This window comes from Parus major, chromosome 10 (genome assembly GCF_001522545.3).
Source record: "Parus major isolate Abel chromosome 10, Parus_major1.1, whole genome shotgun sequence".
Classification (NCBI taxonomy): domain Eukaryota; kingdom Metazoa; phylum Chordata; class Aves; order Passeriformes; family Paridae; genus Parus; species Parus major.
The window spans coordinates 8269712-8296635 of NC_031779.1; the positions used below are offsets into that span (position 1 = coordinate 8269712).

At 46.8% G+C, this 26924-nt stretch overlaps 2 protein-coding genes and 1 long non-coding RNA gene across 3 annotated transcripts in view; 2 read left to right on the forward strand and 1 right to left on the reverse strand.

Annotated features, from left to right (window-relative positions):
* The first annotated feature begins 2033 nt into the window (after positions 1–2033).
* Positions 2034–23529, forward strand: GNB5 (G protein subunit beta 5). The gene is made up of 11 exons (XM_015639129.2): positions 2034–2277; positions 6194–6330; positions 7850–7891; positions 8640–8716; positions 10230–10362; positions 13912–14055; positions 17091–17182; positions 17304–17352; positions 19837–19933; positions 20917–21083; positions 21405–23529. Exons 1-11 carry the CDS (start codon positions 2166–2168, stop codon positions 21414–21416), a joined length of 1062 nt encoding a protein of 353 aa, XP_015494615.1. The 5' UTR covers positions 2034–2165; the 3' UTR covers positions 21417–23529.
* LOC107209412 lies at positions 21860–25832 on the reverse strand. The gene is made up of 2 exons (XR_001523596.3): positions 25674–25832; positions 21860–24646 (listed from the first exon to the last, which is right to left on the reverse strand). It is a non-coding gene; the product is annotated as an uncharacterized LOC107209412 (long non-coding RNA).
* A 95-nt stretch (positions 25833–25927) lies between these two features.
* The window catches only part of BCL2L10 (BCL2 like 10), a 3743-nt gene continuing 2746 nt past the window's right edge, over positions 25928–26924 (forward strand). The window contains exon 1 of the mRNA XM_015639475.1: positions 25928–26430. Coding sequence (XP_015494961.1) covers positions 26029–26430 — 402 coding nt within the window. The 5' untranslated portion in view covers positions 25928–26028. The remainder of the gene's footprint in view (positions 26431–26924) is intronic.

The window sequence follows — 26924 nt, forward strand, 5'->3', positions numbered from 1 at the left end:
AGTAAGGCAAGAAACTGGATTTTTCACTATGAAAAGTTAGAACTATGCTGACTGTCTGACACATAGGTGTCATCTATGCCAAATTCCTGAGAGCTGATGAGTTCCTATCAAGGCAAAGAAATTTCTACAGCCCTTTTGTTGCATTTAACTTTTGGGCCTCTCCACACTTATCAGGTGTCAAAAATAAGGCATTTTTTATAGAATAGAATCCTTCAAAAATGAAGTTTCTTCTTCAGAATCTTCCTCTGCTAGTCCCCCAGGACACAGCTGCATTATTGAGTTTAATATAAGTAGGTTTAATTTTTCAGACCTGAAGATAATGCGTGGGATTAAGCTTTCTGTCATTTTCCTGCTAAAAGATCTTTGGGTTTCTTGGGGTTTTTTTTTCCCTGTTCTTTTGGTATCACTTTATAAATACTCAGGTTTTATTTCCTTGGCACAGTCTATGCTGGAAGGCATTTCCAGTGTGCTGGTTACTCTGGAGGGCTTTGAAGGATGTTCCTTTATCCAGCAGTGTGTGAACCCATAGCTTATACTGCCTACATTTTCTTTTGTGATTCTGGACATAACTGGATCAATGAGTTCAGGGCTGCCTACGTGGCCATCAGGCTGGCTGGGTTAGGTCACACCAGACTCTATGGACAGTGAGAAGACTGGAAAAAGATCCATTTTATCTGATTCTCCAGGGAAGTAACCCAGCTTCTGCGTCAGAGCCATTGACTAAAAGGGACCTTGTGGACATGATCAGAGCAGGACCCGAGTTCAGCTCCACAGTGATGGTGAAGAGCCTGTGCATCCCGGTTGGACAGCAGCACTGCTTCTAAACCCAGTGTGGGAAGGGACTTTTATTTTCTCTCAGACCTACACTTTGCCCAGGATGTGCCCAGAGTCCAAACAACAGCTACAAACAAGAATTTTCTTATCTCCCTCTCCAATCTTGGCACATCTCCAGGTTGAACAATAGCCGCTGGATTGTCCATTTTCTGGCTAAAGGAAGACAATGGAAGTCAATATTCATGAGTTACTCCTTGTAGATCAAGGACAATTCTGTAATAAAAAGGGGACATTTTCAAGGAACTCCCAGGGAACACAAAGCTATGTGTCATGGTTGGTTCTCTGGAAGCATCAGCTGCTCCCTGTGCCCAGCATACATTCATATGAACAGAACCCAAAGAGCAGAGCCCCTGGACTCACACCACACCAAAGTGGAGGGCTATTTATTCCCTCTTTGGGATTTTGGAAACTTCTCTGTTTCAAGAGATGGGAACACCACAGACTCTAATGTGCACACCTGAGAGAGAGATATACAAGGGGTACCGGGGGTAGCTTGTCTAAAGGAGAAAACAAAAAGGAAAGGAACCCTGATAATACAAAATTCCAAAATCAGGAGTTCAAAGCATAGTAGAGAGAAGAGTTTTCACCACTGCATCTGTCATGCTGACACAGAGGCCCGCATAGCTGATTCTCCTAGTATCCCCTACCCATAGGACTATCAGGGAACGATGGAACTAAGATGGGACTTGGTAAGCCTGGACAAGATCTGTCTTCCCAATTTGATATTTTAAAATGCCATTTTTTTTTCTTCTTTCTCCCACATTGTGCAACTTGTACAAACAAGTTTAGGTATGCAGCAGAAAAAGCCACTGGCCTGTGTTTCTGGGGAAATGAAACCTTTGGCTGTGAAGAGGGCCTGGGATATGTGTAGGAGTGGGACAGGAGCTGAGACTGGTCCCCACTGCCGGCTGCCACTGGGATTCCAGGGCAGACTGGGTAGGGGATGCTGGAGTGGGTCGGGGCAGGGGATGCTGGAGTGGGTCTGGACAGGGGATGCTGGAGTGGGTCGGGGCAGGGGATGCTGGAGTGGGTCGGGGCAGGGGATGCTGGAGTGGGTCTGGACAGGGGATGCTGGAGTGGGTCTGGACAGGGGATGCTGGAGTGGGTCGGGGCAGGGGATGCTGGAGCGGGCAGAGCCGAGGATGCTGGTCCCCACGGTGTGCGTGCTCAGGACTAGCCTGGACGTCAGCGGGGAGGGGAGGGGGAGCCCGGGCCGGCTCCGGCGCCGTTGCTGAGGCAGCAGAAGCCGCGGTAGCATCCCCGAGAGCCGGGCTGGCAAACTCCTCCTCCCTCCCGCTCTCATCCCCGCTCTCCCCGCTTCCTTTGCAAAGATGGCAACGGAGGGGCTGCACGAGAACGAGACCCTGGCGTCGCTGAAGAGCGAGGCCGAGAGCCTGAAGGGCAAGCTGGAGGAGGAGCGGGCCAAGCTGCACGACGTGGAGCGTGAGTGGGGCCGGGCGCGGGCGGCGGGGCGGCCGCAGGGCCGGGAGCGCGGCCGGGCCTGGCCGGGGGCCGGGCCGGAGCGGGCAGCGCTGCCCGGGCCCTGCACCGCCGTGCCCCGGGCCGGACACTGCCCTGCGTGTCCCCGGACAGTGCCCTGGGTGCCCCGGGCCGGACACGGCCGTGCCGCGGTTCCCGGGTGCGGGGCAGGGGCCCTGGGCCGGGCTCGGCCCCGCGGCGCTCTGGCCCGGCCCGGCGGGGCCGCGCTGCCTCCGGTGGGTTGGGAACCGGGCGGGGACCCTCAAACACCCTCGGTACAGCCCGGGATTCGCCCGCAGCCTTCGGATGTAGTGTCAGGAGCCGGGATGAGCCCCAGCCATGCGGAAGTTGATGGGAATCTGCTTTAATGAGGCCAGGATTTCACCTCATGAGGTGTGGAAGGGCTTAAAAAGGAGCATCGTTTCCAAAAACGGCTCCTCTGTCCCCCTTCCGCCAGGGAAACAAGTTGCAGGGATGCGGTGCTGATTCAGTGAGGGTGAGTCAGTGCTGGAGCTGTCAGTGTGTAACTCACCGTTATCGCTGCAGGATCCAGGGATAACCCCACAGGAATGCCATGGACACACCTCAGCCCGGCCCTACCCCGTCCCCTTCCCCATTCAGGAAAAAGAAGCTCACCTTATGTTAATGGAGCTTTTCAGTCAAGTTCTGAGATATAAAAAAATCCTTTTATTATCATTATTTCACGTCATAATTACAAAGATACATCATAGGGTTTTGGGGTTTTTTGCTTTTGGTTTAAAAACATATAAATTACTGTTTTTGTCTGAAATCAGGTAGATCATTCTATTAGAAATATTAGTGGGTCATTAAAACTTTTCTTTCATGTGTTTTGATGCCTTAAGCATTGAAAAGGAATCAAAGCTTGTATCCAGTGACTTAATTCTTAATGTTTTGTTAGAATGAGGGACTAAAAAAGGCTTTTGATTTTCAGGTTGGGAAGGATTACAATAAAAAATATATACATATATATATATATATATATTCTGGAATAAATAAAGCATTTTTTTTTCTTAGTTAGACAATAGTGTTATATGAATGTCCTGTTAATCGGAATTGTTAAACAAACAGAGATGTCCTCATTACAGAAACATTACCATAAATCACCATATTCCTAGAGTATCATTTCTGTATCAGAAGTGGCTGGGTCTTTGTTTAACAAACCTCTTAAGCGTATTCTTAAACCCATTTTAGCTCACAAAGTTTTACCTGTGATTCCATGATGCTGTAACTGTGTGTGCCTTTGATACAGGATATTCTTTGTTATATGTAAAATCTGTAAATTTCCATTGGAAAGCTGTGTTTGCAAGCCATTACAGCATTTATAAGACAAAAGTGTTATACTGCTGTAGAACAATGCTCCCTTATAATATTTTATATCATTGATTCTGTATCACAGCTTTTTTACACTTAAATTATTCCCAAGTACTGTTTCTGCAGAGTTTGTAAGATTCAGAACAAGGCATCACTTTTAGTTTTTGCTTGGTTGTTTGGTTTTTTTCCCCCTAATCTAAAATTGTATCTTTTACATTTTTTTGCTCAGATCATGACTTTCCCTCTGTGGTTCCCAAAACAAACAGCTGGCTGAAAGAGGATTGCCCTTATTTGTTCTGATTCTGAACAGCAGCTCTCAAAAATGTGCACAGAAAAAGGAAATGCCAAACATGCATTTGATTTGCAGTCTTATACTTTTAAGGAGTCAATTCAAGACCTTAAAATTTTAGGTGTAGATAAAAGGTTGTTCTATTTGTGAGATCTATGAATTTTTAAGGCCAGAGAGACCATTAGACCCAACACAGAAAAGATCAAAGACCCAGGAGGATCTGCATCCATTCCATACTTCCTGTTCAGGCCAAACAATATTTTTAAGGAAAATAGGCAGTTTTATCTGGACCTCTGTAAAACTACTCAAGCTATTTACTGCCTTTAGCTGGTCTACTTGTCTGGGTGTGTGATTTTCGACTATCTTTGAACAATATTGGTGAATGCTTAAAAATAACTATCTGACTTTCAAACCTCTGCTAGGTGGGAGCAGGATTATTATGGCTGCAGTTGGAGATAAGTGTCCTCAGAGAATCAGTGAGGCTAAACCAGACAATTTCACAGAGTCTCAGCTGTATCGACATAATGGAAACAGTCTGTCCATTGTCTGTGAAACATTTGCTTTTTCAGATGTATTCTGGACACAAGCTGCCATAATAACCTCCTGTCCTGTGTTTTCATGTCTTTTGATTGGATCATTTGGCAGGTTTCTATGGGCAGTAGTAAGGGGAATATATTTTTTCCTCAGTGGGTTTATATGGCACTTTCTCAGAAACTTGCTTCTGACTTATGGACAAATCGTGAGGAATGGTGGACAGCTCTTGTCCCTGGCCTGGGGAGACTGGCTGAGCAGAGATTTCAGCTGAGAGCATTATTCTGACACAGCCTGTGGGGCTGGTGGCTTTGAAAGACAACTCTTGAAAAGGTAATCCACTAGAAATCAGTCTCTACCTTGGGCAGAAATTGCTTCACTGGCCCTATGCCAGGAAATGATCTGTAAGTTCGGGATGCCTGCTCTCTCACTGTCACTGCCCTTCCCAGCCCGTGAGCTTTCTTCCCAGAAAAGTGTTGAGGGGTGAAGTAGCAAGGCAGCTCCAAAGCACCACCTGCCATGGGTAGCTCAGTGTCCAGCAGGGCAGTGAAAAGCTCAAGATTTCCTCTTCCAGCTCATTAAAGCATGTGAGCTTCTTCATCTATTTCAGAAGTTTGGGTCAAGCATTGTCCCCACAGCCACCAGCAGCTGGATCATGTCAGGTTTTAGTGTGTACAACCACACAACACAGGAAGTGCTGGATCCCATCAGCTCTTCTCTAGACAGAGTGATTTTTAATTCTGGTGTCAAGTCTCCAGTCTCAGGATCTCTACTCTGCTGTGGGACTTGAAGTCCCACCCTCCCTCTGTGTGAAGAGCTGTCCCTGGGTGCTGAGATACATCGTGACCCTACCCAGCTCCACACTGGATGAACACACTCTGGAGCAGAGCAAATAGGTTTCCTCACATGACACTTTATCCCAGACATTTACAGGTGACCCCAGCTTGGGGCATCAGGGTTATATGAAACACCTTTTAGTTGCATGAATTTTATGTCAAAGTCAGTTTGCACAAACAGAAATGTGTATTTTTTTTTGTTTTTAAGAATATCTGCTGAAAGTACTGCTAATAGATGAGGTAGGAAAGAACTGACTTCTTCACTAGAGGACACTGCTCAGGAAAGTTGTTTCCCTGGCCTCTGTTTCCCTCTTTTGTAGAAGAGACATCCCATGTCGTCCTTGATGTCCACAGTTGTTATTGAAAAGTTGGGCAGTGCACTCTTAGGGCAAATGTCCAGCCTCCTGCTCACTCAGAGTGTGTACTGGCCCCTGCTGCTCCTGGCCACCAGAAGGGATGGCACAGCAGCCACCAGTGCCAGTGGCCAGCACCTGTATCCCACTGCACCACCACAGTGCTGAGAGCCAGCTGCAGCTTCGAGTCTCACATCCAGAACAGCTGTTTGTCCACCTTCAGGCCTGAGGATTTCCCAGCAAAGGGGGGCAAAGGGGTAATCTGTTTGCAAGTTACACTTGGGTGGGGTGCAAGAGCTTCAGCTGCTATGTCCCTGGAATTCAACCCTGAGTGAATTCATCCTTGTCTTTATCTGGTGAATATGTTCCTATGCCGCCCACCTTGGTGTTAGCCACCTGCCAGCTCTGAAGCAGAGCTCATTGGCTTGCACCATGGGCTCAAACTTCATGGATTAATCCCTCCAGGGGCATTACTCATAAACAGATATTTCCAGGGCAGAGCTTTGATGGAGGGCTCTCTAACCGTCAGCTGTTTGCAGTTCATCAGGTGGCAGAGCGTGTGGAGGCGCTGGGACAGTTTGTGATGAAGACCAGGAGGACCCTGAAGGGCCATGGAAACAAAGTTCTCTGTATGGACTGGTGCAAAGACAAGAGAAGAATTGTGAGCTCTTCCCAGGTATGCTGTTGGGCAGATGTTTTTCAAAGGTGCTGTTGAGCACAATACAAATCTTTTGGCTGTGCTGTATGCCACTCCTAGCAGATGATACCTGGGATTATTGTGAAAGTTTTCAGGATGCCATGAAGGAAGTTCATTGGCAATGTATTTGTTCAGAGAGTGTAAATCTAACCTTTGAATCATTTGTATATCTCTTGTAGCTAATACCCTAAATATTTCTTGTCCAGTCATACACAGATTTTCCCATATTCCCTCTTGCAATAAAAAAATAGACTCATGTGAGGCTACATCTATTTCCTTGTCCTTTACACATTAAATACTTAGCAAGATTTTCAGGTTATGTGTTCCGAGAAAATAATTAGGAAGAGAGAAGAAATGCTGATTCTTTTTGAGATTATTATGCACAGAAATTTCTTCTGCAGTCTGTATGATTGATATGACCTTGAAAGCCTTAGACATCCTGCCAAAATTACTCCATTTAGTTGGGCATTTTGAGAAACAGTCCTAACACCTGCTCAAGACCAATCTCATAAGCTGGAGGAGGTAATGAGATAATTACTTTCTAGATCCCCTGGTTTGTCCTGAGCCCAGTATGGCCGTGAGTGAGCTTGTTGCATCTCACAGCTGTTCACTGACCTACATGAAATCTGTCAGGGGTCTCACTTGAGGGATAAAAATAGTCAATCTGCATTGCAAGCCACCTTCACTTACTGTAAGTTTTTACCATTCATGGAGATCTCAACAGGGAGAATAATTTAAAACATTTAATGTCACATTTTTTAAAGTGGTTAAAATGTTAGTGTATAGTTCAGAAAACTGAACAGACAGGTTGAAATGCATTTTACAGTTCTCTATTTTAAAGACTGTATAAGTCCAGGTACAGAAGCAGTTGTTGCTCAGTAATAAACATTTCACTTTCACGATACAGGGAAGATAACAATATTTTGTGCATAAGGCAAAGTAGCTGGCATGGCTGTAGCTGGTGTACACAAGTGATTGTGCTGCTCTCTGTACAAGGTTCTATGATGGCTATTTAGCTGGTTGGATAATGGATAATGGAAGGTTAAGTAAGTATAGTGACAAGTAAAGGGAAAACCAGGATCAGACTGGAAAGGGAAGATGAATAAACAGTGCAATATCCATAAACAGTCAAGTGAGGGCTTACAGGTGGCAGGTTCCTGAGGAGATGGCCCTGTTCATGGCATGTGCTGCAGGTGAAAGGAGTACTTATGAAAGCATTAAGAGGGAAGAGAAAAATTGAAAAATAAATTGGTATTTTAATCAAACATGAATCATCTCAGTGAGGAGGAGATACACTTCTCTTGTGATAGATACAACAGCACTAGTGAGAAGTGTCTCCTTGGTGCTTCACTGTGACCACTGTGCAGTTGTTAAGATGGAGACAAAAGGACATAACAGGTTGGGGAGACGAAATGAGCAGCAGAGTTTTCTCCAAGCTGGGAAGCAGGCTTGCAGCCACATCTCTGGAAGGCCTCAGTTTCTCTGTGCTTTCTTTTAGGATGGGAAGGTGATCGTGTGGGATTCCTTCACTACCAACAAAGTAAGTGAAACTTCAGCAAAATTTTGTGCCTAGGGCAAATGACAGTGGGATAAGGTGAAGGGCTCACAGGTGTCACTGGAGGCAGTGATAATGGGATAGAATGCAGACTTCCACTAGCACCCCAAATTTAGGAGCCCAGGGCAAGTCATGTCCCTTGACCTGTTTCTGAGTAAAGTCCCTGTCAGGGCACTGGGGTTTGTCATGGTCTCCAGTGGGGGGCTCTGATCCAAGCTCTTTGCTCACAAGGGAGGCAAAGCCCAGCCAGCAAAACAGGGAAACTTTTCCTGGGCACCTCTGTACCAGGTGCTGTGTGTGATCACTGGGGATCCTTCAGCTGTGGTGTTCACTGTGAAATGGTGCCACTGCTCCAAGCCCTGCCTGGGCTGCCTCATGGCATCCTGCACCACACAGATGAGGAAAAACTACTTGCTTTTAACTCTTACATGTGCAGCAGTGGAGACCTTCCACAGCACTGGATGACCTGATAAAATGTGCTCTGTGATCAGTTTGAGGCTCATAAATAAGGTGTAAAGTCTCAGAGAAGGACGGACAATCCTCCTACTGCTCTGCTGCTTTCTGCAGTCAGGGTTGTTGACTTATATTTGAGTTATGGCTTGGGGGAAACATCTGTACCTTGCACTGACCCTAAGGACATCCCACAGAAACACTGAACTTATTACTCCCAGTGTTTTCCTTGGATGGTTAGAGAAGCAGTGGGGTGGCAGTCTAAAGGGGTGCTGTGTTTCAGGAGCACGCGGTGACGATGCCATGTACCTGGGTGATGGCGTGTGCCTATGCTCCATCTGGATGTGCCATTGCTTGTGGGTAAGTTAACAGTTTCCACAGCAGCTTACACAGAGAAGTTGGATTTCTTGCAGTGTTCTGGTGGCTTCAGAAGCTGACAGATAGACGGTTGCATGCTGTTATTGTGGGTGGAAGGTCTACATTCAGTGCCTCTGATTCTATTTCCATAATGGATCGTACATATTATCTCCACTGACTTCAGTGCAATAACATTTGTTGTGTAAGCATGGAAAATAATCCTCTTTCAGCATTTATATCATGGGTTAGGAATTCTGAGTGCATGCAACTTCCCTGTTCTAGTGTGGTTGTCTGTGTTGGATATATTTTCTAGGGGAAAGAGGTTTTAATTGTGTTCTTATTTTGCACTCTTTTTTTTTTTTTGTGACATAGAGGTTCATCATTAATGATTACCAGTATGTGAATAGATCTTGCTAAGATGGGTTGGGAAGAAGTAACTATTGATAATCTGCTATAAGTTTTCTGAGGGCTCAGTTCTGGAAAAAAAAAAAAAGTTTATATAGGGGAAAAAACAAAGAGGTTAAGTGTTGGTAAAACATCTTGTAAGAAGGGACTGGGTGGATCAGACAGATAAAGCAAGCTTGGGGCAAGAGAAAGGAACAAAGGGAGACATCAGTGTGCAGCTTGCAAATCTAGAAAGCAGCAGACTGAGACAGAGAAGCAGACTCTGTGTGTGGAAAGGAGTACGGAAACTGTGTTTTTGACTAGAGCCCAAAGAATGGCAAGCAAGCTCTGTCTTTACACTTGTAGCAGAGACAGGGAGTGCACGTATACATTGCACCCAATTCTGTATTTCTGTTGTGCTGTCAGTTAAGTGCCATACACATAATGTAAGGCACAGAACCAGCCACTGGCAGTGTGCCACGATCCCAGGGACCAGGGCAGGACTGATCTTCCACAGCTCTAGGAAAGGGTCAGATATGAGTCCTGCCCTTTAGAAATGAGTCCTGGGTCTGACACAGCTTAGTGGGTACAACTGTCCAGAAGAAGGACAGCAGCTGCAGAGGTCAGTGCTTCAGTTGCCTTTTTTCCAAACTCTTCTAGAAGTTTTGTCTTCACACCCACTACTTGCTGTGCTGCCTTTTCTGTAGGGGCTAGGTCACATTTGTTAAGATAGGTGTATAATGATGCTGAAATACTGATCTTCACAATGACAGATGTCAGCAGAAAAATGGCAGTTTGGCTGTATGTGAAACATTAACCCTGAGGTGGCTGCTGTCACCTCCCAGTTTATACTTTTGTGAGGTTTCATTCAGTGCCATTTATAAACTCGATAAGGGTGAAAAATACTGAGGCGCAGCTGTTCAAGTTCTGTAAAGCAGCCAGGCTGGTGAGGCAGCTGGGGCTTCCCTGCACAGGGAGATCCCACACAGCACAATACAGGGAAGTCGGTACTTGTAAGGGTTTGGCAGCACAGCACTGACAGGTGGTGTTCTTCTTATCACCACTCGCCTTTTGTCGTTGCAGTTTTAACCAGTTTTCCTCTCTCTGTTACTGCTATTATTACTCTCTTCAGTGGCCTGGACAACAAGTGTTCTGTGTACCCTCTGACATTTGAAAAAAATGAAAATATGGCTGCAAAGAAGAAATCTGTTGCAATGCACACAAACTACTTGTCTGCCTGCAGCTTCACTAACTCAGACATGCAGGTAAATGTGTTCCCTACCTGCTGCTCACCATCACCTAACACGAGCTGCCCTGGGTGCAGGGCACATGTCCTTCCTTGCTCCTGGGGCACCCAGGACCAAGTCCTGTCCCCACAGGGGCTGCTGCAATGCCCTCAGGGGGCAATGAAGGTGTTGCAAAAGCTGCTCTAAGGAAATGCTTGTCACAGTCCGTGCAAAGGCCTGTGGCTTCTGCAGAGGGAGCTTGCTGGTACCTGTATGTTCTCTGCTCCCCAGTTTGTGCTTTTAGGAGCCCAGACTATTGCAAATAGCAAAAACCACGGTTCAGCCAGGACTGGGTTGGGTGCTGTGCCAGCTGATGGTGACTGTGTTGTTTGCCTGCTTTGTCCCGGACATCGGGCAAAATTTGCTTTTGCTTTCATTCAGAGTATTTTTTATTTGTACCAAGTGATACAACTGAGCTTGAGGATGGCCCCACAGGGTCTGTACATGCCCTGCTGTGTTCCCTCGAGGGAAAGGAGCAATGCTGTTCCCATCTCACAGGCAGTGGGGTGGAGCACAGAGGCCCACAATGGGAGGTGATGGCAAAGCCAGGAACTGAATGCAGATCTTCTGAGACCAAGCCAGCCTTCCTCTCTATTGAATATCTCAAAGATCTCTTTCTCTAGAAACACAGAAGATGATGAAAAGAGCCAGGATAATCCCCTTGTCCTCTCTGGTTTCTGAATTTAATTAAAGCTCTTCTCAGTGCAGCTCTGCAGCAAAATAAGTGGCAGAATGGAGCATTTTTATAGCTCTTAATGTCAATAGAGCTGCTGGAAAGAGAATACCATGTCCCTTCTTCCAGATATTTGGAGCTCTTCTGAAGGAAATATCAGCTCTCATTGCTTCTATTTCAGGACATGTGAAGCCAAGAGTATGTTGTTGTTTGTCGCTCTCTGGTTTCTGTAATGACTCTGAGGTGCTAATTTAAGTCCATTGCCATGGAAACAAGTGGTGGAGGTACCCTGCACTCAGGCTTGCTTAGCCCTGACCTTCCTGTGCAGGAGCCATGTGGAATTAGAGCAGTCTAAATTAAGTGGAATGTTTTTCATGAGATATAAACCAAGTTTTCTCTTTTCTTGTCTATACCTAAATGCTTTGAGATTAAATCCTATTACAGGAAAAATATTATTTGTCATAATGATTTATGAAAATTTATTTTTCATAATAAAAAAGAAAAGCTAGGTCTTTTTTTTTCCATATTAAATACAGCAAACTGCATTGATATTGAAGGTCATGTATTACTATTGTTAAGTCATGTCACAGTGGATTAAGGTGTTTTATATTTAGTGAGTCAGAAATCTTTCTGAAATCTTTAAAAAGAAGTTTTCTTGTGGTTGCTTATAAGTGATCATTTATGGCACTGCATGTTATTATTTAAACAAATACAAGCAACAGGTTGGCAAGGCTTCTCTTAGGACACTGTTATGTAGGAGATCCTAGAGAACCCCAGATTTCTTATCTTTTTTCATTCACATAAGGGCCTCAGAATTAAAACTATTGAGAATCAAAACTTCAGTAACTCTGAGGGTGCACAGTGCAGCAAGTACACTGTGCAGGAGCTTTCCCAGGTGTGTGCAGAGCAGCTCTGCTCTCCCCATTTGTGATGTGCCATCCTGGAGCAGCTCCAGCATGGGGTGGAGGTGTCCCCCAGCCCAGTGTCCCCACAGCTCCCACTGCTAGGTGCTCCAGGGCTGCAGCTTTGTCCTGACTGCTGTCTTACACTACAGCTCGCTTTTCCCACAGAGGCGTGGAAGACTGGGTAGGAGTTTAGGGTTTAGTGTGCTCATGGGCTCATGGGCTTTGGGCAGTGCAAAGAAAGAGAGGAGATCTGGGGGTGGTTCATTGCGGGTCAGTCGCTCCCAGGCTGTGTGTGGGTGCTAAAAAAGGGGGTCCCACTCTTGCTCCTCATCATGTTCCCACATGGGCCCTGAGCTGCAGGGCTGGGTGACCCACACACCTTGTTCTCAATCCCCCAAACCAGTCCTGCTTGTGAGAGCCTCCCCTGCCTCAGTGAGCAGAGAGCCAGGGAGCCTCACTTCCTAAATTAGGTATCTGCAGCTCTGCGGTGTGATAATGCTCCCCACGTGACAGTGCTCCATGTGTATTAATAGCAACAGTTAATTGGGATCTCAAGTGTTTTGCATAGGGTACACAGCCATGCTCCCAAGTGTGGCAGGGCTGAGGAGCAACCTTGAAGCTGAGTCCATAACATTTCTCTAAGTATTAGCTAGAGCTCTGGGTTTCCAACAGACCCTTCTCTTACACCTTTAGCCACTCCTATTCCCTTTATATTCCCTTGCAAGTGTTACAAGAGCAAATCCTCAGAGCTGAAAGTCTTCATTCCTCAGCCAAGTACAAATATTCCACAGAACAGGGAAGTTCATTGATCCAGGCTCAAAAGCTGGCCGGGAAGACAAGTCAGGTCTTTCTTCTGCTATTATCATCTGAGAGCATTAGCATCTCTCTGCTGCAGGATTCAGAACAGTCTGTTTTGCAGCTTTGCAGATCTCTGTTTACGGGAAGAATTTTTGGAGCATCTGTCAAACATGTTCAGTGTTTAACCTTTATGCAACTCTGTGAATAGTTTCGTGACTGTGTGATCATTTTATTCTTGAAGAGAATTTTGTTTTTAACTTGTAACTACCCACTGGGATCACTTGAGTTTCCTCACCAACCATGAGAAAAACCTGTGTACAAAACTGAGAGCCCTCCTACGTTCACCCTTGCTTCCTTCCACACCAGTGCACAGGGACTTTCAACCTACAGAATTTGTGATTGCATAACAGTTTCGGGTGCCAAGGGGAAATTTTGAACAATTGAGCATCATCAGGATTTAGCCACAATAACAAGCTCTGATCACATGTGCTTTCTACAAGTACTGTAGCAGATGGGAAGCTGTGAGCTATGTTCAGTCAGTGTATGTTCAAACCTTTTCACACACAAATGGTTTAGGACAAGTGAGAACTGATGGACTTATCAAACAACTGTCTAGACAGGCTTACTTCCCTTTCAGAAAATCCATGTCTTAAGCCAAATTAATTTGGTTTAATCTGACTATTTCAAGCAGAAAGAAAAAAAAAATTGGAATGTTAAACAGGTATACTTAACTCCAAGAGTTCTTCTATTTACCTGGGTTGAATTCCAGCAGCCTAAATATGGATAGGGTGGAATACAGGGGCAGACAGAAATACCAATATTGTTCTACCTCCTTTTTAGAGACTATGAATGTGCCAGGAGATCCTTACTTCTGTCAGTTGTGCAAACCCCACCACACAAAAGGTACCATTATTGAAACATTGTGTAGGTATAGTGGTATCCATACACCTTTCCACTATACCTTTTTTTTTAAAAATAGAAACATAACCTGTAGTTAGGTTCACACTGGTTTTATGGACTTGATTTATTACATAGTATTTCATTAAATTAAAGCTGTCCTTTGGTGTATGTGTATGATGTCAGTTGTTTCCTTGTGACCTGAAGGTCATCTGCTGGTTCTTGTATTATGACTCTTCTTCCCACATCCTATAGATCTTGACAGCAAGTGGAGATGGAACTTGTGCTCTATGGGATGTTGAGAGTGGGCAACTTCTACAGAGTTTCCATGGTCATGGAGCTGATGTCCTGTGCCTGGACCTGGCCCCTTCTGAAACAGGAAATACATTTGTGTCTGGGGTAAGCAGGAGCTTCCTCTCATAATACAAAACTAAGTAATATGGAAGTGAAAAGGCAGCAAAGTAGGAGGCTCACAACAATATTGAGAGAGCACTGGAGTATATGTTGGATGCCCCAGTGCAATCCACTCATTGCAAGCACATTTTCCAAGCTGGAGCAAATTAAACCCCTGACTGTGGGGTCAAACCCACCCAGCCAGTCTGACTACAGTTCTGCTTACTTAGCAAGTTCCACCCCACATCAAAGCGATCCAGCTCTCGAGATCAAAACAACGCCTCTGCCGGGAAGGGGAAGGCTCAGCATTAGAGCAGTGGGCTCCTACCACAGTGGAGGTGTGAGTCCCTGTGGGTGGGAGCCTGGAGCAGCAGAGGACTTCCCACACTTTGCTGCTTCTCTGTGCTCAGCTTTCTGGAGCCAGATGGGGTGTGACAGGTGTCAGGTTGTGCTCAGGGCATCAAAGTGGGGTTGCAAATAACGTGCGTGCCACTATGTCCCAAGAGTCAAGGGGCAGCTTGGACACTGGCTAACCCCTCATGCAAGTTGGAGCAAGGAGATGAGGTGTGGCCACATCTTCAGCTGTTGCTGAGTCCTCTATGTGTCTTCCAGTGGTACCAGCGGCATTTAAAGCCCCTTCATCAGTCCAGCACTCTGCTCCCTGTCCTGGCGCAGAGGAGCACACAAACCTCACTGGGGCTGCAGGACTGGCCTGCTCTGGGAAAGTACCAAGGGAATCCTCCAAATCATGTCCTGCTGCTGAAGGATCACTGTTCCCAGGCAGCTGAGCCATTGGCACACAGCCTGGCAGTAAAGCAGGCCAGGCATAAAGGTGGGTGGGATGGGGCTCGACTCCTTTTCAAGGTGATCTTAATCTTTCCTACATTAGAAAGTGAGTGTGCAGATGAGAGCTGGCAGGAGTTGAGATGCTGGGTGCTGCTGGTAACTTTGCTGAAGGTACCAGTAACTTTGCTGGTTCCTGAGCCCCACCAGCATTGGCCCATGGTATCCTCATGGTACCAAGATCCTGTATTTGATGATGGAAATGGCCCTTGTGTCAGAGGGTGCCAACCATGGGTTAGAGTCATAGTCTTATCCCTACACAATAAACATGGACCTGTTCTGTTATGGCTCTTTTTATCAGATTTGGCTGGCACATCAGGAGCAGAGTCCAGCACACTGGCCCAGTTTTCCTGCTGGTAGCACAGCTGCTCTGAAGCGTGACTGAAAGCTAATTCCATCCAAGTGCATTACTTCTCTCGGGTTTTCCTGTCACCGAGCTTGCTTCCCAGAAAGGATAGATTCATTCTCCCTGGGAACAGCTCAGCTTATTATAGGGCAAGGAATCGCAAGCAGCTCTGGTACTGCTAAGAGAATATGTCATACTTGTGTTGATAGAGCAGCTTGGGCATGTCTGTGCTTACAGGCATTCGCTTAATTCATCACATGCAAAACACCACTGCAGGGAAGACCTGTCTTACATCGTGTCAGTGCAGGTATAGGCTGAACAGTGGAAGGTATGGTGAAGGTATGGTGGCACAGAGAGATTCCCAGAATACTGTGCCTCTGTGCTACAGTAACCTTGAGCTGGAACAAGCAATGTCAGTACAGCAGCATGTAGGCTGGGTGCTGTTACATATAACAACTTCACTGAAAATTCCAGCCCTCCTGGGTAAGCTCAGGGCTGTGTCCCAGGCTGTTGTGCTCAGTGCCCTCTAAGCAAGGCTCCTCAGCTGAGTTGTGTATCACTCAGGGGAACCCATCTCTCCACAGGTGGCAGCTGGTTTCTCCTTCAAAACCTTAGGAGTCAAAGCACCAGCTTGTCAGATTGGTCTTGCCCCCAAACTCCCAGAGGGATCAGTAAGAACAGTGCATATGGAAGCAATATGAAGGACTGGACTTGGACTACAGTGGGGCTGGAGAAGGAAATATGCTGGGTCCAAAATATTCTCTATCCTGTTTGGCTTCCCCAATGCTGAAACCACAAGCTGGTGCCAAGGAGCATTACATCTTTTAAATAATGGAATCTTTACTAAAAACACTAGGATTTCATTTTAACAACAAAATTTTAAAAAAGAGAGAAATATGTGAATTGTGAAGAGACTGTTTAATTTAATTAGCTATCATATTTAATTAAAATAAATAATGTGTGGCACGGTCTGGTGGGCAGGGCGCTCTGGCTCAGCAGAAGCAGCAGCCACCTGGCCTGCCCTGTTCTTCCCACACAGCCTCAGAGAGGCTGAGCCCCTGGAGCTCAGCCTGCCTGCTCCTCAGCAGGGGCAAGTTTATTAAAATCTCCCATCACTCTTCAAAGCAAAGTCCATGTTCTCTTTCCTGTCACTACAACTGTGACAGCAGTGAGACATTGCAGCTGAGAGTGTTGCCCTACTGACAGGAGATGGTTCTTGCCCCAAGGACATTGTAGACTGTATGGGCCAAGCCCCTTGCCCATAGAATTCTGGGTGCTGAGCACTGAGTGTTAAATGATCCTTTCAAAGCACAGCTTGGAAGGGCAGGTTTTAGCTTGAGGATGAGAAGTGCTGCTATGCTGTTTTTCTCATCCCAACCACATCATCAAGCATGTGGGTGCAGAGCCCTGACAGGGCCCTGGTAGGAGGCTGGGAAAGAAACCCTCTGGATGCACTGATTTAATTTTCTCTTTCAGTGTATGAAAAGAATTAGTTATAAAATTTTAAATGCTGGGTATTGTTTTTTTTTATATTGGTCATGTTAAGTGGTCAGGGAACAGGTCAGTTGTGCAGCTCTGTGGCATGGTGGGCAGCAGACAGAGACAGAGCAGCAGCACAAGCAGAGCTGTGAGTGCGGGGCAGCTCCAGCCTTCGTGAGGAACTCTGATCCCACCTGCAGCTGCACAGCTGAGGGTACCACTGCAGCCTGCTGGGGCTGCCTAGCTGGTTAAATCCTCTCAGAGCTGTGATGTTCAGAGCCTTTGAATGTAGTGGGTTTGATGACAAATAGCAGGCACATGAGGAGTGAATGTCACCATTTGCACAATTGCAATGATTTTTTTTTCTTATTAGGGATGTGACAAGAAAGCCATGGTTTGGGACATGCGGTCTGGTCAGTGTGTCCAGTCATTTGAAACCCACGATTCAGATATCAACAGTGTCAGGTCAGTGTGTTTCTGGGAGAGGACACGTTTGCAGTGTCGAGCAATGTGCTGATTCTATTTCTGAAGTCTGACCTCATCCAAGTAATGTAATGTGTTCTGGTCTTCTTTCACTTGTGCACAGATATTATCCCAGTGGAGATGCTTTTGCCTCTGGTTCAGACGATGCCACGGTATGTTAATTCAGCAACCTAATTTAGGAAAATTCTGTTGCTTCCCAAGTCAGATTTTCTCAAAGACTAGCTCACATCCACAGAGGACTTTTAGTGACTAAACTGGGCCTGTGACACCAAATATGAAGAAATAATAATCCTGTAAGCTAAGACATTAAATACCATAGATAATGTTCTAGGGAAAATCACGTAACACCATAGGTCACTTCTGCAAACTTCTCTGCAAGAGTTACTGTCCAAATATTGATTTCAGGTTCTCTATGTCTGAAATTTCATGAGTAAAACTAGTTGTCTTACTGGAAGTTACTTGGCTTCACATAGCTCTTGGTCACAGCATGGGAGGAAGGAGCTGTAATGCTGCAGCTTGCATCAGAAGTAGCATGTCCCAGAGAGTAGAGGGGCCATGGGCTCAGGGTAGAGCTGGCCTCTGCAGCCCCAGGGTGGCCTTGGCCACAGACATCTCTGTGGGCCCTGACTCACTGCCAACACTCTTCACTGCAGTGAGTCACTGCATCCAGGTCATCCTACATCACACATGGCCCTTGATGGATCTTATTATCTATGAGCAATCTTCTAGGAGGGGCTCAGAATGCATTGACAGGTAAATTCAATCAGTACAATGTACACAAAATGCCATTTACCTCCTGGTGCCCTCTGCCACTGAGTGATGCCCAGGGCTGATGGCTTTCCCTGCAGCTGGTGTGTCCCATGGGGGACCAGGCTCTGCCCCTGCAGGGCCTGAACTGGCATGTAAGTGTAGCATGAGAGCAGATGATGGGGAGGCATCTGGCACCTTATTTCTTCTGTTATTCAAACATCACACTGAGTCACCTGAGAGCAAAGACTTTAGATAAAGTGCTCTGCCCTCAGAGCATGATTTGAGTCTACTCCAATGCTAGCTAAACTCGACAGAAACATTCCTTTTGTCTTCGTTGGATGTGGAGACCTTCCAAGGCTCTTTGGAGAGAGTAGAGTGAACCTTGAGTTTTAAAAACTTTGATTAGAAGTTAATAGCTCTAGCCCTGGGCTGAGCCCAGTGGCTCTCTGCACACCTGGATGCAGTACTGTGAGCTCTTGAGATGCTGAGGGAGTAATACAGAGAAATTGTCCATCATTAAATTCCAGTGAAAACACTCTCTTTTAATGCCCAGTATCACAGGTTCTTGTTAATTTATTTGATGCTTTTTTCTTTTTTTAACCATTTTTAACACCCCTAACTCAAGCAGGAGAATAGCAAATTCCACCTCCATACTTTTGACAGGTTTTGGCAGTTTCCATCTACCTCATTCTTTAAATGAAGAAGTTTGTATTTGCAGTGTTACAGAATGGTATTCTTGACCTGATTTATATACTTGGGGATTCTGAGAAACAGATAATCCTGACTGGAAGTAATCCATAAAAGCGTGCTCAGATGCCAGTGTTGTCATCTGCAGTGACCCCAGCTCCCGGTCAGGACAGTCTGATGAGATTATTCATCTGTGTGGAGCACTGGGAGACCTGGACTGCACATACCTGGCAGCTCCCACTGCCCTGCAAATCAAACAGCCCCTTCTTTATGTGCAGACTTGAATACCAGCCATTTTTCAATAGTAAAGTCTTAATATTAGCAATTCCATCTGGCCAGTGTTTGCTTAAGCTTAACTTATTGAGGAGGGGTTTCAGTTCACATAGTTTCAAAAGCGCATTTTCATTTCAGGGTTAACAGACTGCCTTTCTGCATGGCAGAGAATTCTGAAGTCTGGCAGTGAAGTCTGATACATGATTTCCATGTCAAACAAGCCAAATTTTGCTGGCAAATGATAAAAACAGGAAGTATAGGTTGTTAGAGGCAATTTGGAATTTTCCATGAGAAATGAAAACCAGAGATCTGCATTAAAATGTATTATTTCACTTGAATTATTTTCACGTAGGCTTTTCAAACAGAGAGGCCTCACAGAAGGGCAGGGACTGCTATCCTGGCTTACTCAGAGCCAGGAGTACCACCTAGGCTCCTCTGTGCCACATGGTCCTGTTCTCTGATCAGAGATTTGATCCTTTCTCCCAGGCTCCAGCTGTGGCTAAACTGTTGTTTCAGAGATTGTCCCACATGCACCTCCCCAGCAGCAGGATGCCCTGATAAGTACAGAACCACGGAGGGGAAGCAGGAGGGTGTGGGGACTCCAGTGGGTACCATGGCCCAAAGCCCACCTCATGTCTTTACAGGACAGGCAGGAGACCTAGAGAAGTGGCTTGAAAAAGAAAGTTCTTCCTGCAATATATACAAAACAACCTTGAGTTGCTTAGATCCCTGTTGGAGGATCCCAGTTACAGCAGCCACAAGCAGAAGGAAAGAGGAAGCACAAAGAAGCAGAAGGAAAGAGGCCAGGCAGCCACTTCCTGTGGTGTCTGTTAGGCTGCACTTCTCACTCCCATTTTTTCCAAATATTGTAGCCAGTGCTTCCAGCATTTACTGAGGCATGTGTGTTGGTTTTGTTTTAATCCTAGTGTCGTTTATATGACCTTCGTGCAGACAGAGAAGTAGCAATTTATTCCAAAGAGAGCATCATTTTTGGAGCATCCAGTGTGGACTTCTCTCTCAGTGGTGAGATTTGGAGGTTATCTTAGTGTTGAGATTTCAGTGGGACTGTAAAGTTTTTTCAGTTTAATTTGATAAAAGATTCATTCTTAAAAGTTATCAAAAGTAGTAAGTACCAAAAGAAACATTTAATGCATGGAAGCTTTTATTTTTGCCTCTGTAAAAATAATTGCTCTTTAAATAACATAGCTGGCTATTGCTTTGTTGTAGTGATGAAAAGTATTTTCCTGGCCCTACTAAGGGCAGGAAATATTTTGCCATTAACTACAGCTGGGCTAGAGTTTCACAATAATAGTGAAAAACATTTCAAAGGCATCATGAAATGTAGCTAACTGTTAAGTGCAGTTACATAGTTTTTAAAAGGATAACAAATGATTAATGGTAAAAGTATATTAGAGAGGTATGAAGAAAGAGACATTACCACTTTTCACTGCAGATCCTGAGACATAAGCTCGAGTCGTGTCTCTCCTGTCCCAGCACAAATGCAGAGCTCCCCAGTCACCCTGGGTGGGGGTGAGTGGGTGGTGAACTGCCCTCCTGGAACTGAGGCAAACGTCTCTGTCATGGTCACAAGCACCACAGCTTGTCCCGCTGGCAGTGAATCACTCACCAAATTGTCTGTTAATCATTCAAGCATTTGTACTCAACTTCTTGTGTAAGGTCTGAGTAAAGTATTATTACCCTGCATAGCTGTTAAAGTGCGCTTCGGTCTGTCACGATTTGAAGTCATCCCCCATCTCTAATGACTGAACACATTCTATGTAATTTAACTAAAATTTCCCATGTTTTTAAAGAGCTAGTTGTTGCAGCATTTAGCACGGACAGCTCAGCAGCAGGCAGGGCTGTCCCAGGGGAGCACAGCTGGCCTGAGGGAGGCGATGCTCGCAGGGTGGGCTGGTGGCTGCTGGGCCATCAGTGGCCTGCAGAAGGGCCGGCTGCACTCCAGGCTTGTTCAGACCTCTCTGTGTAAAATCTCACTCTCTCTGCAGGTCGCCTGCTGTTCGCAGGCTATAACGATTACACCATCAATGTCTGGGATGTGCTGAAGGGGGCCCGTGTGTCCATTCTGTTCGGACATGAGAACCGGGTCAGCACCTTGCGGGTCTCTCCCGACGGGACCGCGTTCTGCTCGGGCTCCTGGGACCACACTCTCCGAGTAAGTGCCGGGACAACCTGCTCCGAGCTTCTTTCTCCAACTGCTGAATAACGGAGTGAGGAGGAAGGGTTGTTGGAGGAAAACTGCTCTAGACGAACTAAGGAGGGTATAAAACAGTCTAAAACGTGAACAGCAAAGCCAAATAAAAATCCCCACGAAGTGCTAGCAGAACTGCTAAGTTTGAGCTTGCTGTTGGGTTACATGATATCACTGCTGCTGATACTCTGTACCACTAATGTGATCGCCTTACCAACGTTAATTTAAGGTTTTTAGGAGAGTCAGTGTCATAAAGGAGTGTTCAGCTCTGTCTCTTTTCTACAGATCTGGGCGTAACGTGAGATCCCGGATGCGGAGTCAATGAAAACTGAAACCCTGGACTACAAAAACTGCATAAAAAAGCCATTCCTCAAAATCAAATACTCACTACAGTCCAAAAGAGTGACACTCAACCCACAGATTAACACAACTAGGTAGAAAATGTAGTCTGCTTGAACACATAGCAAACATCAACTTGTCATAAAATGAAATGTTTTAATTTTTTTTGAAACTATATCCTTTTATTAGAATTAGTTTCATAATTTATAAAGGGACTTTTCTCCAAAGTCACCTGTACCATAGAATTGAGTATTTCAGTGCACATTATGTATTTATTTGCATGAATTTAGTTCCTTTTTAAAGTAAAAAAAATGTCCTGATTTTATCGGGATATAGCAAAAGGCTTTAGAAACATTCCGTAGTAGCATATTGAATTTCAGTGTTGAAAAATGGAAAGAGAAATAATTCTGATACTTTATGATGGTGTTATGGATGACTGAACCTTGGTGGTAAGTAGAGGAGCAAAGGACCTACTGTGAAGGTACTGGCTGTTGTCATAAAAATGTATTTTTTGTACAGAAAAGAAATCCCTTCAATCCCTGTTTTTTCCTACTGTCTTTTTAGATAGAAATAAGTATTTCATCTCTGTTACCTGAATATAAAGAATCTAAATATATACAAACTGATAGACAGCAAAGAGGAGGGATATAAACATGATTTACATAATCATGAGGTAATACTTAACCAGTAGTTTCTTAGAAATTTTTAATTGTATCACTTGGTGAGTGAATTTTCTTTTACTTAAAGAAATACTACATGCTAAGCACTAAGGGATACTACACACTAAGCATTAAGCACCATTATACTGATGGTCAAATCTTTTCCAAGTCAGTCACAGTCATTCTATGACCATGAATCTTATTTGCATTTTGAGCAGTTCATACAACTTTGGCAAGGCAATGTAGCTTAAATGTACATTAAAGCAGTATATGTCCATCTTAAGGTCCTTCTGCAATGTCAGAGCAGTTGCAAGTTCATGCAAATACAGGTCAAATCATGCAGTCCTTACTCTCACAGTCATCTCCCACTGCCATGGACATGGTTTTGTCATAGTTGGACTTGAGAGTGAATAACAGTGAGCTGTTGAAAATCTGTGGCTGCGAGCCACAGTCCTGCCAGTGTTTGACTCTGGGCTGACCAGAGCACATGAGTCCATCTGATCCAGGAGTCACTGGTTTTCAGGAGAGCAGGACAGCTGGCCACATTGCTGGCAGCACCCAGCCCTCTGTGTGAGTGTGGGAATGCCATACCAACTGGCAGGACCACCCCTCACAGAAGTGATGCTCTAGAATCAAGATTTAATCAGATAAAGATGAGATACAATGAATTATAGAACCATTGTGATTGCAACCACAGAACCATTACAGATTATATCTGCATTCATACATTGACAACCACTGGGACTAGAGTGTCTGCTCATACCAGCAGGTACTGAATCTCACCTGAGCACAGGCTCATGGGGAGCAACGAGCTGGAGTGATGCTGGGGGCTTGCACAGCATGGCCTTTGAAATGCAGGTGGTGAGGTACAGCTCTGAATATATCATATATGTGATTTATATTTTGATTGGAACAAGAGAAAACAAGTTTACTGGAATGAACCTGCTTACAAGCTCTCTGGTCAATGGAATTTAATGATAACATCCTCATTCTATTTGCAAGTGGTATTTTTTTACAATTATATAAAAATCATATTAGAAACAAAGTCTCCTTATCCATGAAAACATTAGGTTCTGTGAATCCATAACCAGTTAACCTAAGACACTGACATTTATACCAGCCTTCCATCCCTAATGGAATAGGTCAGCTGTTTTCACTTGGAAAAGTCAACTCTGATGCTTTGCAATATTTGTGGCAAACTATCCCTGTAACAAACTGAATGCACTATGGAAATGTCATATAGAACTCACTGTGCAATATTGAGTCAATACACTGTACACATTTGATCAAAAGATTAATATTAATGTTTAGATAGTATTTATTGGCGAGATGTTTGTTTCAAACATAATACATTGTGTTGATACTTATGAACAGCCTAAATACAATAAATTGTATTTTACATATTGAGAACATGTATGTAGTAATTCTTCCCATTGCTTAGGTATTTGTAATGGTAGCTACTTGGTTTTTTGCTATTTTTTTGACATTCATTTTTTGCATCACACAATTTCTTAAATGATTTCTCCAAAAAAATCTCAGGTAAAATCCAGATCTATCAGAAAATTGCTTCTGGAATATCTTCTGGGAATACCCAAGGTGAACCACAGCAAATGAGAGTGAGCAGCCCATGAAAGTATTTGGAATGCCATCTCAGTTCCCCCCAGGAGGCCAGAATTCAGATTGCCTTCCTGTTCAGGAGGATCACAGCTGATGTAATGTTGTCTTTCCAGATCCTTATTGCCATACCCAGGAAGGAACTGGAAAATGCACAGTATGTTTTGTGGGAGCTCCTTGTGTTCCAGCAGGATGCCAGTGAAAGGCCAGGAACTGAAATTCTGTGGAGGGCCCAGGCTACAACTGGGTAAACCAGATGTGCAGATCACCTGGAAGTGCAGCAGTTCAGCTTTCTGCCTTGTCAGGAGAGAACTGAGTTGTGGCCAGCTGTCCTCTCGACTTCAGTGCAGGTTTTATGGTCAGCCTGAAAGTGGCTGGTAGAAGTGCTCAGTTTAGACACTGAAAAAAGCACCTTCTTAATTTAGGTGCATTGTTTCATTTCCCCTCTTCTGAGGGCCTGGAGAAAGTGCTGAGCCATCTTGTTCTGAGTGTCATCAGTGCCCAGACCGTCACCAGATCCAGTGAGAATGAGTCTGACATTGCATCTTGCACTTCTGTTCTTGCATGGAGAAATGCTGTGGGTTTTGCACTTTAGAGCCACTGCCTTTGGACTTGTGTGTGCGGGCTTGCCACCTGTGAAAATCACCTCTTTGTTCCTGAGGTAATGGTGAAAACACGAACCAGGATGGGCCTCAACTTCCCATCAGATAACTGACACTTAGAGGAACAGGACACTGAAGTACCCATTGTATTTTTTACTCACTAAAGGCTGTCCAGGGAGGCTCTGGAAAAACCAGGATTTTGGGATTTCCCTGTTGGTATGTCAAGCTACTTGTGTCAGAAACACCTCTGTTCCATAAACGTGTGGAGAGAAGGGAGCTGTAGCTGGGGCTGTCACTATCAGACGGCTCTGTCCTGTTAAACAAAAATGCTACATAAACAGGAAGGGTGGAAAGGGATATTGCTAGAGAAAGAGCAGCCTCTCCCTCTTGCACTCCTGCTGTGAGGAATGATTAACAATCAAAAGGAAAAATTGTTTTAAAAGCATGTACGTAAAGCTCTCGTGAAAAGTAAAGATCTCATTCCAGCCGCTGCTTTAGCACATAAACACACTGTATTTCCCTGCTTCAAAACAAAACAAAAGCCAAATACGGGGATGTCGAACTAAAATTTGCCTTAGGAGGGACTCTAAGGGGGCAGGCCAGTTCTTGATAGCGATCTGAGAAATTGCAACAGGATTGATTCCAACCACCTATTTTTAGATTTTCTAATGGAGATGTAAAATGGAGACAGCTGTATCCCAAGACAGATGGAGTGAAGCCAAGCAGCCCTGTGCTGATGCGATGGGCACCTTGAGCCGGTTGTGGGATAAGGGGCGAGAGCGTGCGGCGGTGCCAGGCAGCTGTGGCAATGCAGTGGGGCACGGCAGGGCAGAGCTGGGACACTGCGGGCACGGCACTGCTGGGACACTGCGGGCACGGCAGGGCAGTGCTGGGACACTGCGGGCACGGCAGGGCTGGGACACTGCGGGCACGGCAGGGCAGAGCTGGGACACTGCGGGCACGGCCGCGCTTTGCCCACGCCACCATCAGCACCTCACCTGCCAAGGGCACCGAGCAGGACTCACAAGCTGGGTGCGCCCTGTGCCGGGTCTGCCACAGGGCTGGAGGCGGTATTTATGGGCTATCGATGGGCTGGGAAGCAGCTGGTGGTGCTCGGAGCTGCCAGGGCACGGTGGGGCTGCAGAGGAGGTGTCCCGCCGGGCAGCTCCGTGTGCTGGGCAAATGACACCCTTGGGCAGCGTTGTTCTCAGCCGCTTTACACCAGCAGTGTCAAGGGCCCGACCTTTGCACCATGAAGGTCCTAATCCTGTATTTTGCCTATATGCTCATCGAAAAGCAAAGGCCACTGCATTTGCTGGGTAAATACCCACTGCACTCACCCCATAATCCTGGAAAATCTCCATCTCCTTTGATGGAAAGAATACAGGTTCGGGAGGGCCACTAATGTGGAACAAGGCCAAAACCCAAAAGGAAACAAATATCTGGGAGCCAGCACCCGATAACTGAGCGTCTCCCCGTCTCGGCCCGCAGCAATCCGCCGCCGCTGCCTTTCCAGGGAAACGGGCGGTCCGCTCCCGACGGAACGTGCCCGCCCGCCCCGCTTTGGCCCCGCCCCGGAGGAGGGGAGCACCCGGGGCGGGCCGGGCTGGGCCGGGCCGGGCCGGGCCGAGGGGCCGCCCCGCCTCTTAGACGGCGGCAGCTGCTGCTGCGGGGCCGCCGCCGTGGGCAGCCGCCATGCCGCGCTCTCTGAAGGAGGAGACGGCGCTGCTGCTGGAGGATTACTTCCAGCACCGCGGCGGCGGCGCCGCGCTGCCCCCCAGCCCCACGGCGGCCGCGCTGCGGCGGGCGGCGGCCGAGCTGGAGCGGCAGGAGCGGCCCTTCTTCCGCTCCTGCGCGCCGCTGGCTCGGGCCGAGCCGCGGGAGGCGGCCGCGCTGCTGGGAAGGGTGGCGGCGCAGCTGGAGGCTGACGGCGGCCTCAACTGGGGCCGGCTGCTGGCGCTCGTGGTGTTCGCCGGCACGCTGGCGGCCGCGCTGGCCGAGCGGGGCTGCGGCGACGGGCCGCGCTGCCTGGCCGCCCACCTGGCCGCCTACCTGGCCGAGGAGCGCGGCGAGTGGCTGGAGGCGCACGGCGGATGGGTGAGCGGGGACGGGGCGGGGAGCGGCCTGGGGCGAGTGCCGGGACCCTCGCTCCCTCCCCGGTTAGCGGGGCAGGGCAGTCCCCGGCTCCGCGCAGCGGCTCGTCCCGGGGGGAGACGTGTCCGTGTCGCTGCCGGCGATGGGCAGCGCGGTGTGTCCCGGGGGCTGCTGGCCATCGGCACACGCTCTGTGTGTCCCCGGGGGCTGCTGGCCATCGCCACACGCTCTGGGTGTCCCCAGCGCTGCTGGCCATCGCCACACGCTCTGGGTGTCCCCAGCGCTGCTGGCCATCGCCACACGCTCTGTGTGTCCCCGGGGGCTGCTGGCCATCGCCACACGCTCTGTGTGTCCCCGGGGGCTGCTGGCCATCGGCACACGCTCTGTGTGTCCCCGGGGGCTGCTGGCCATCGCCACACGCTCTGGGTGTCCCCGGGGGCCGCTGGCCATCGCCACACGCTCTGGGTGTCCCCGGGGGCCGCTGGCCATCGCCACAC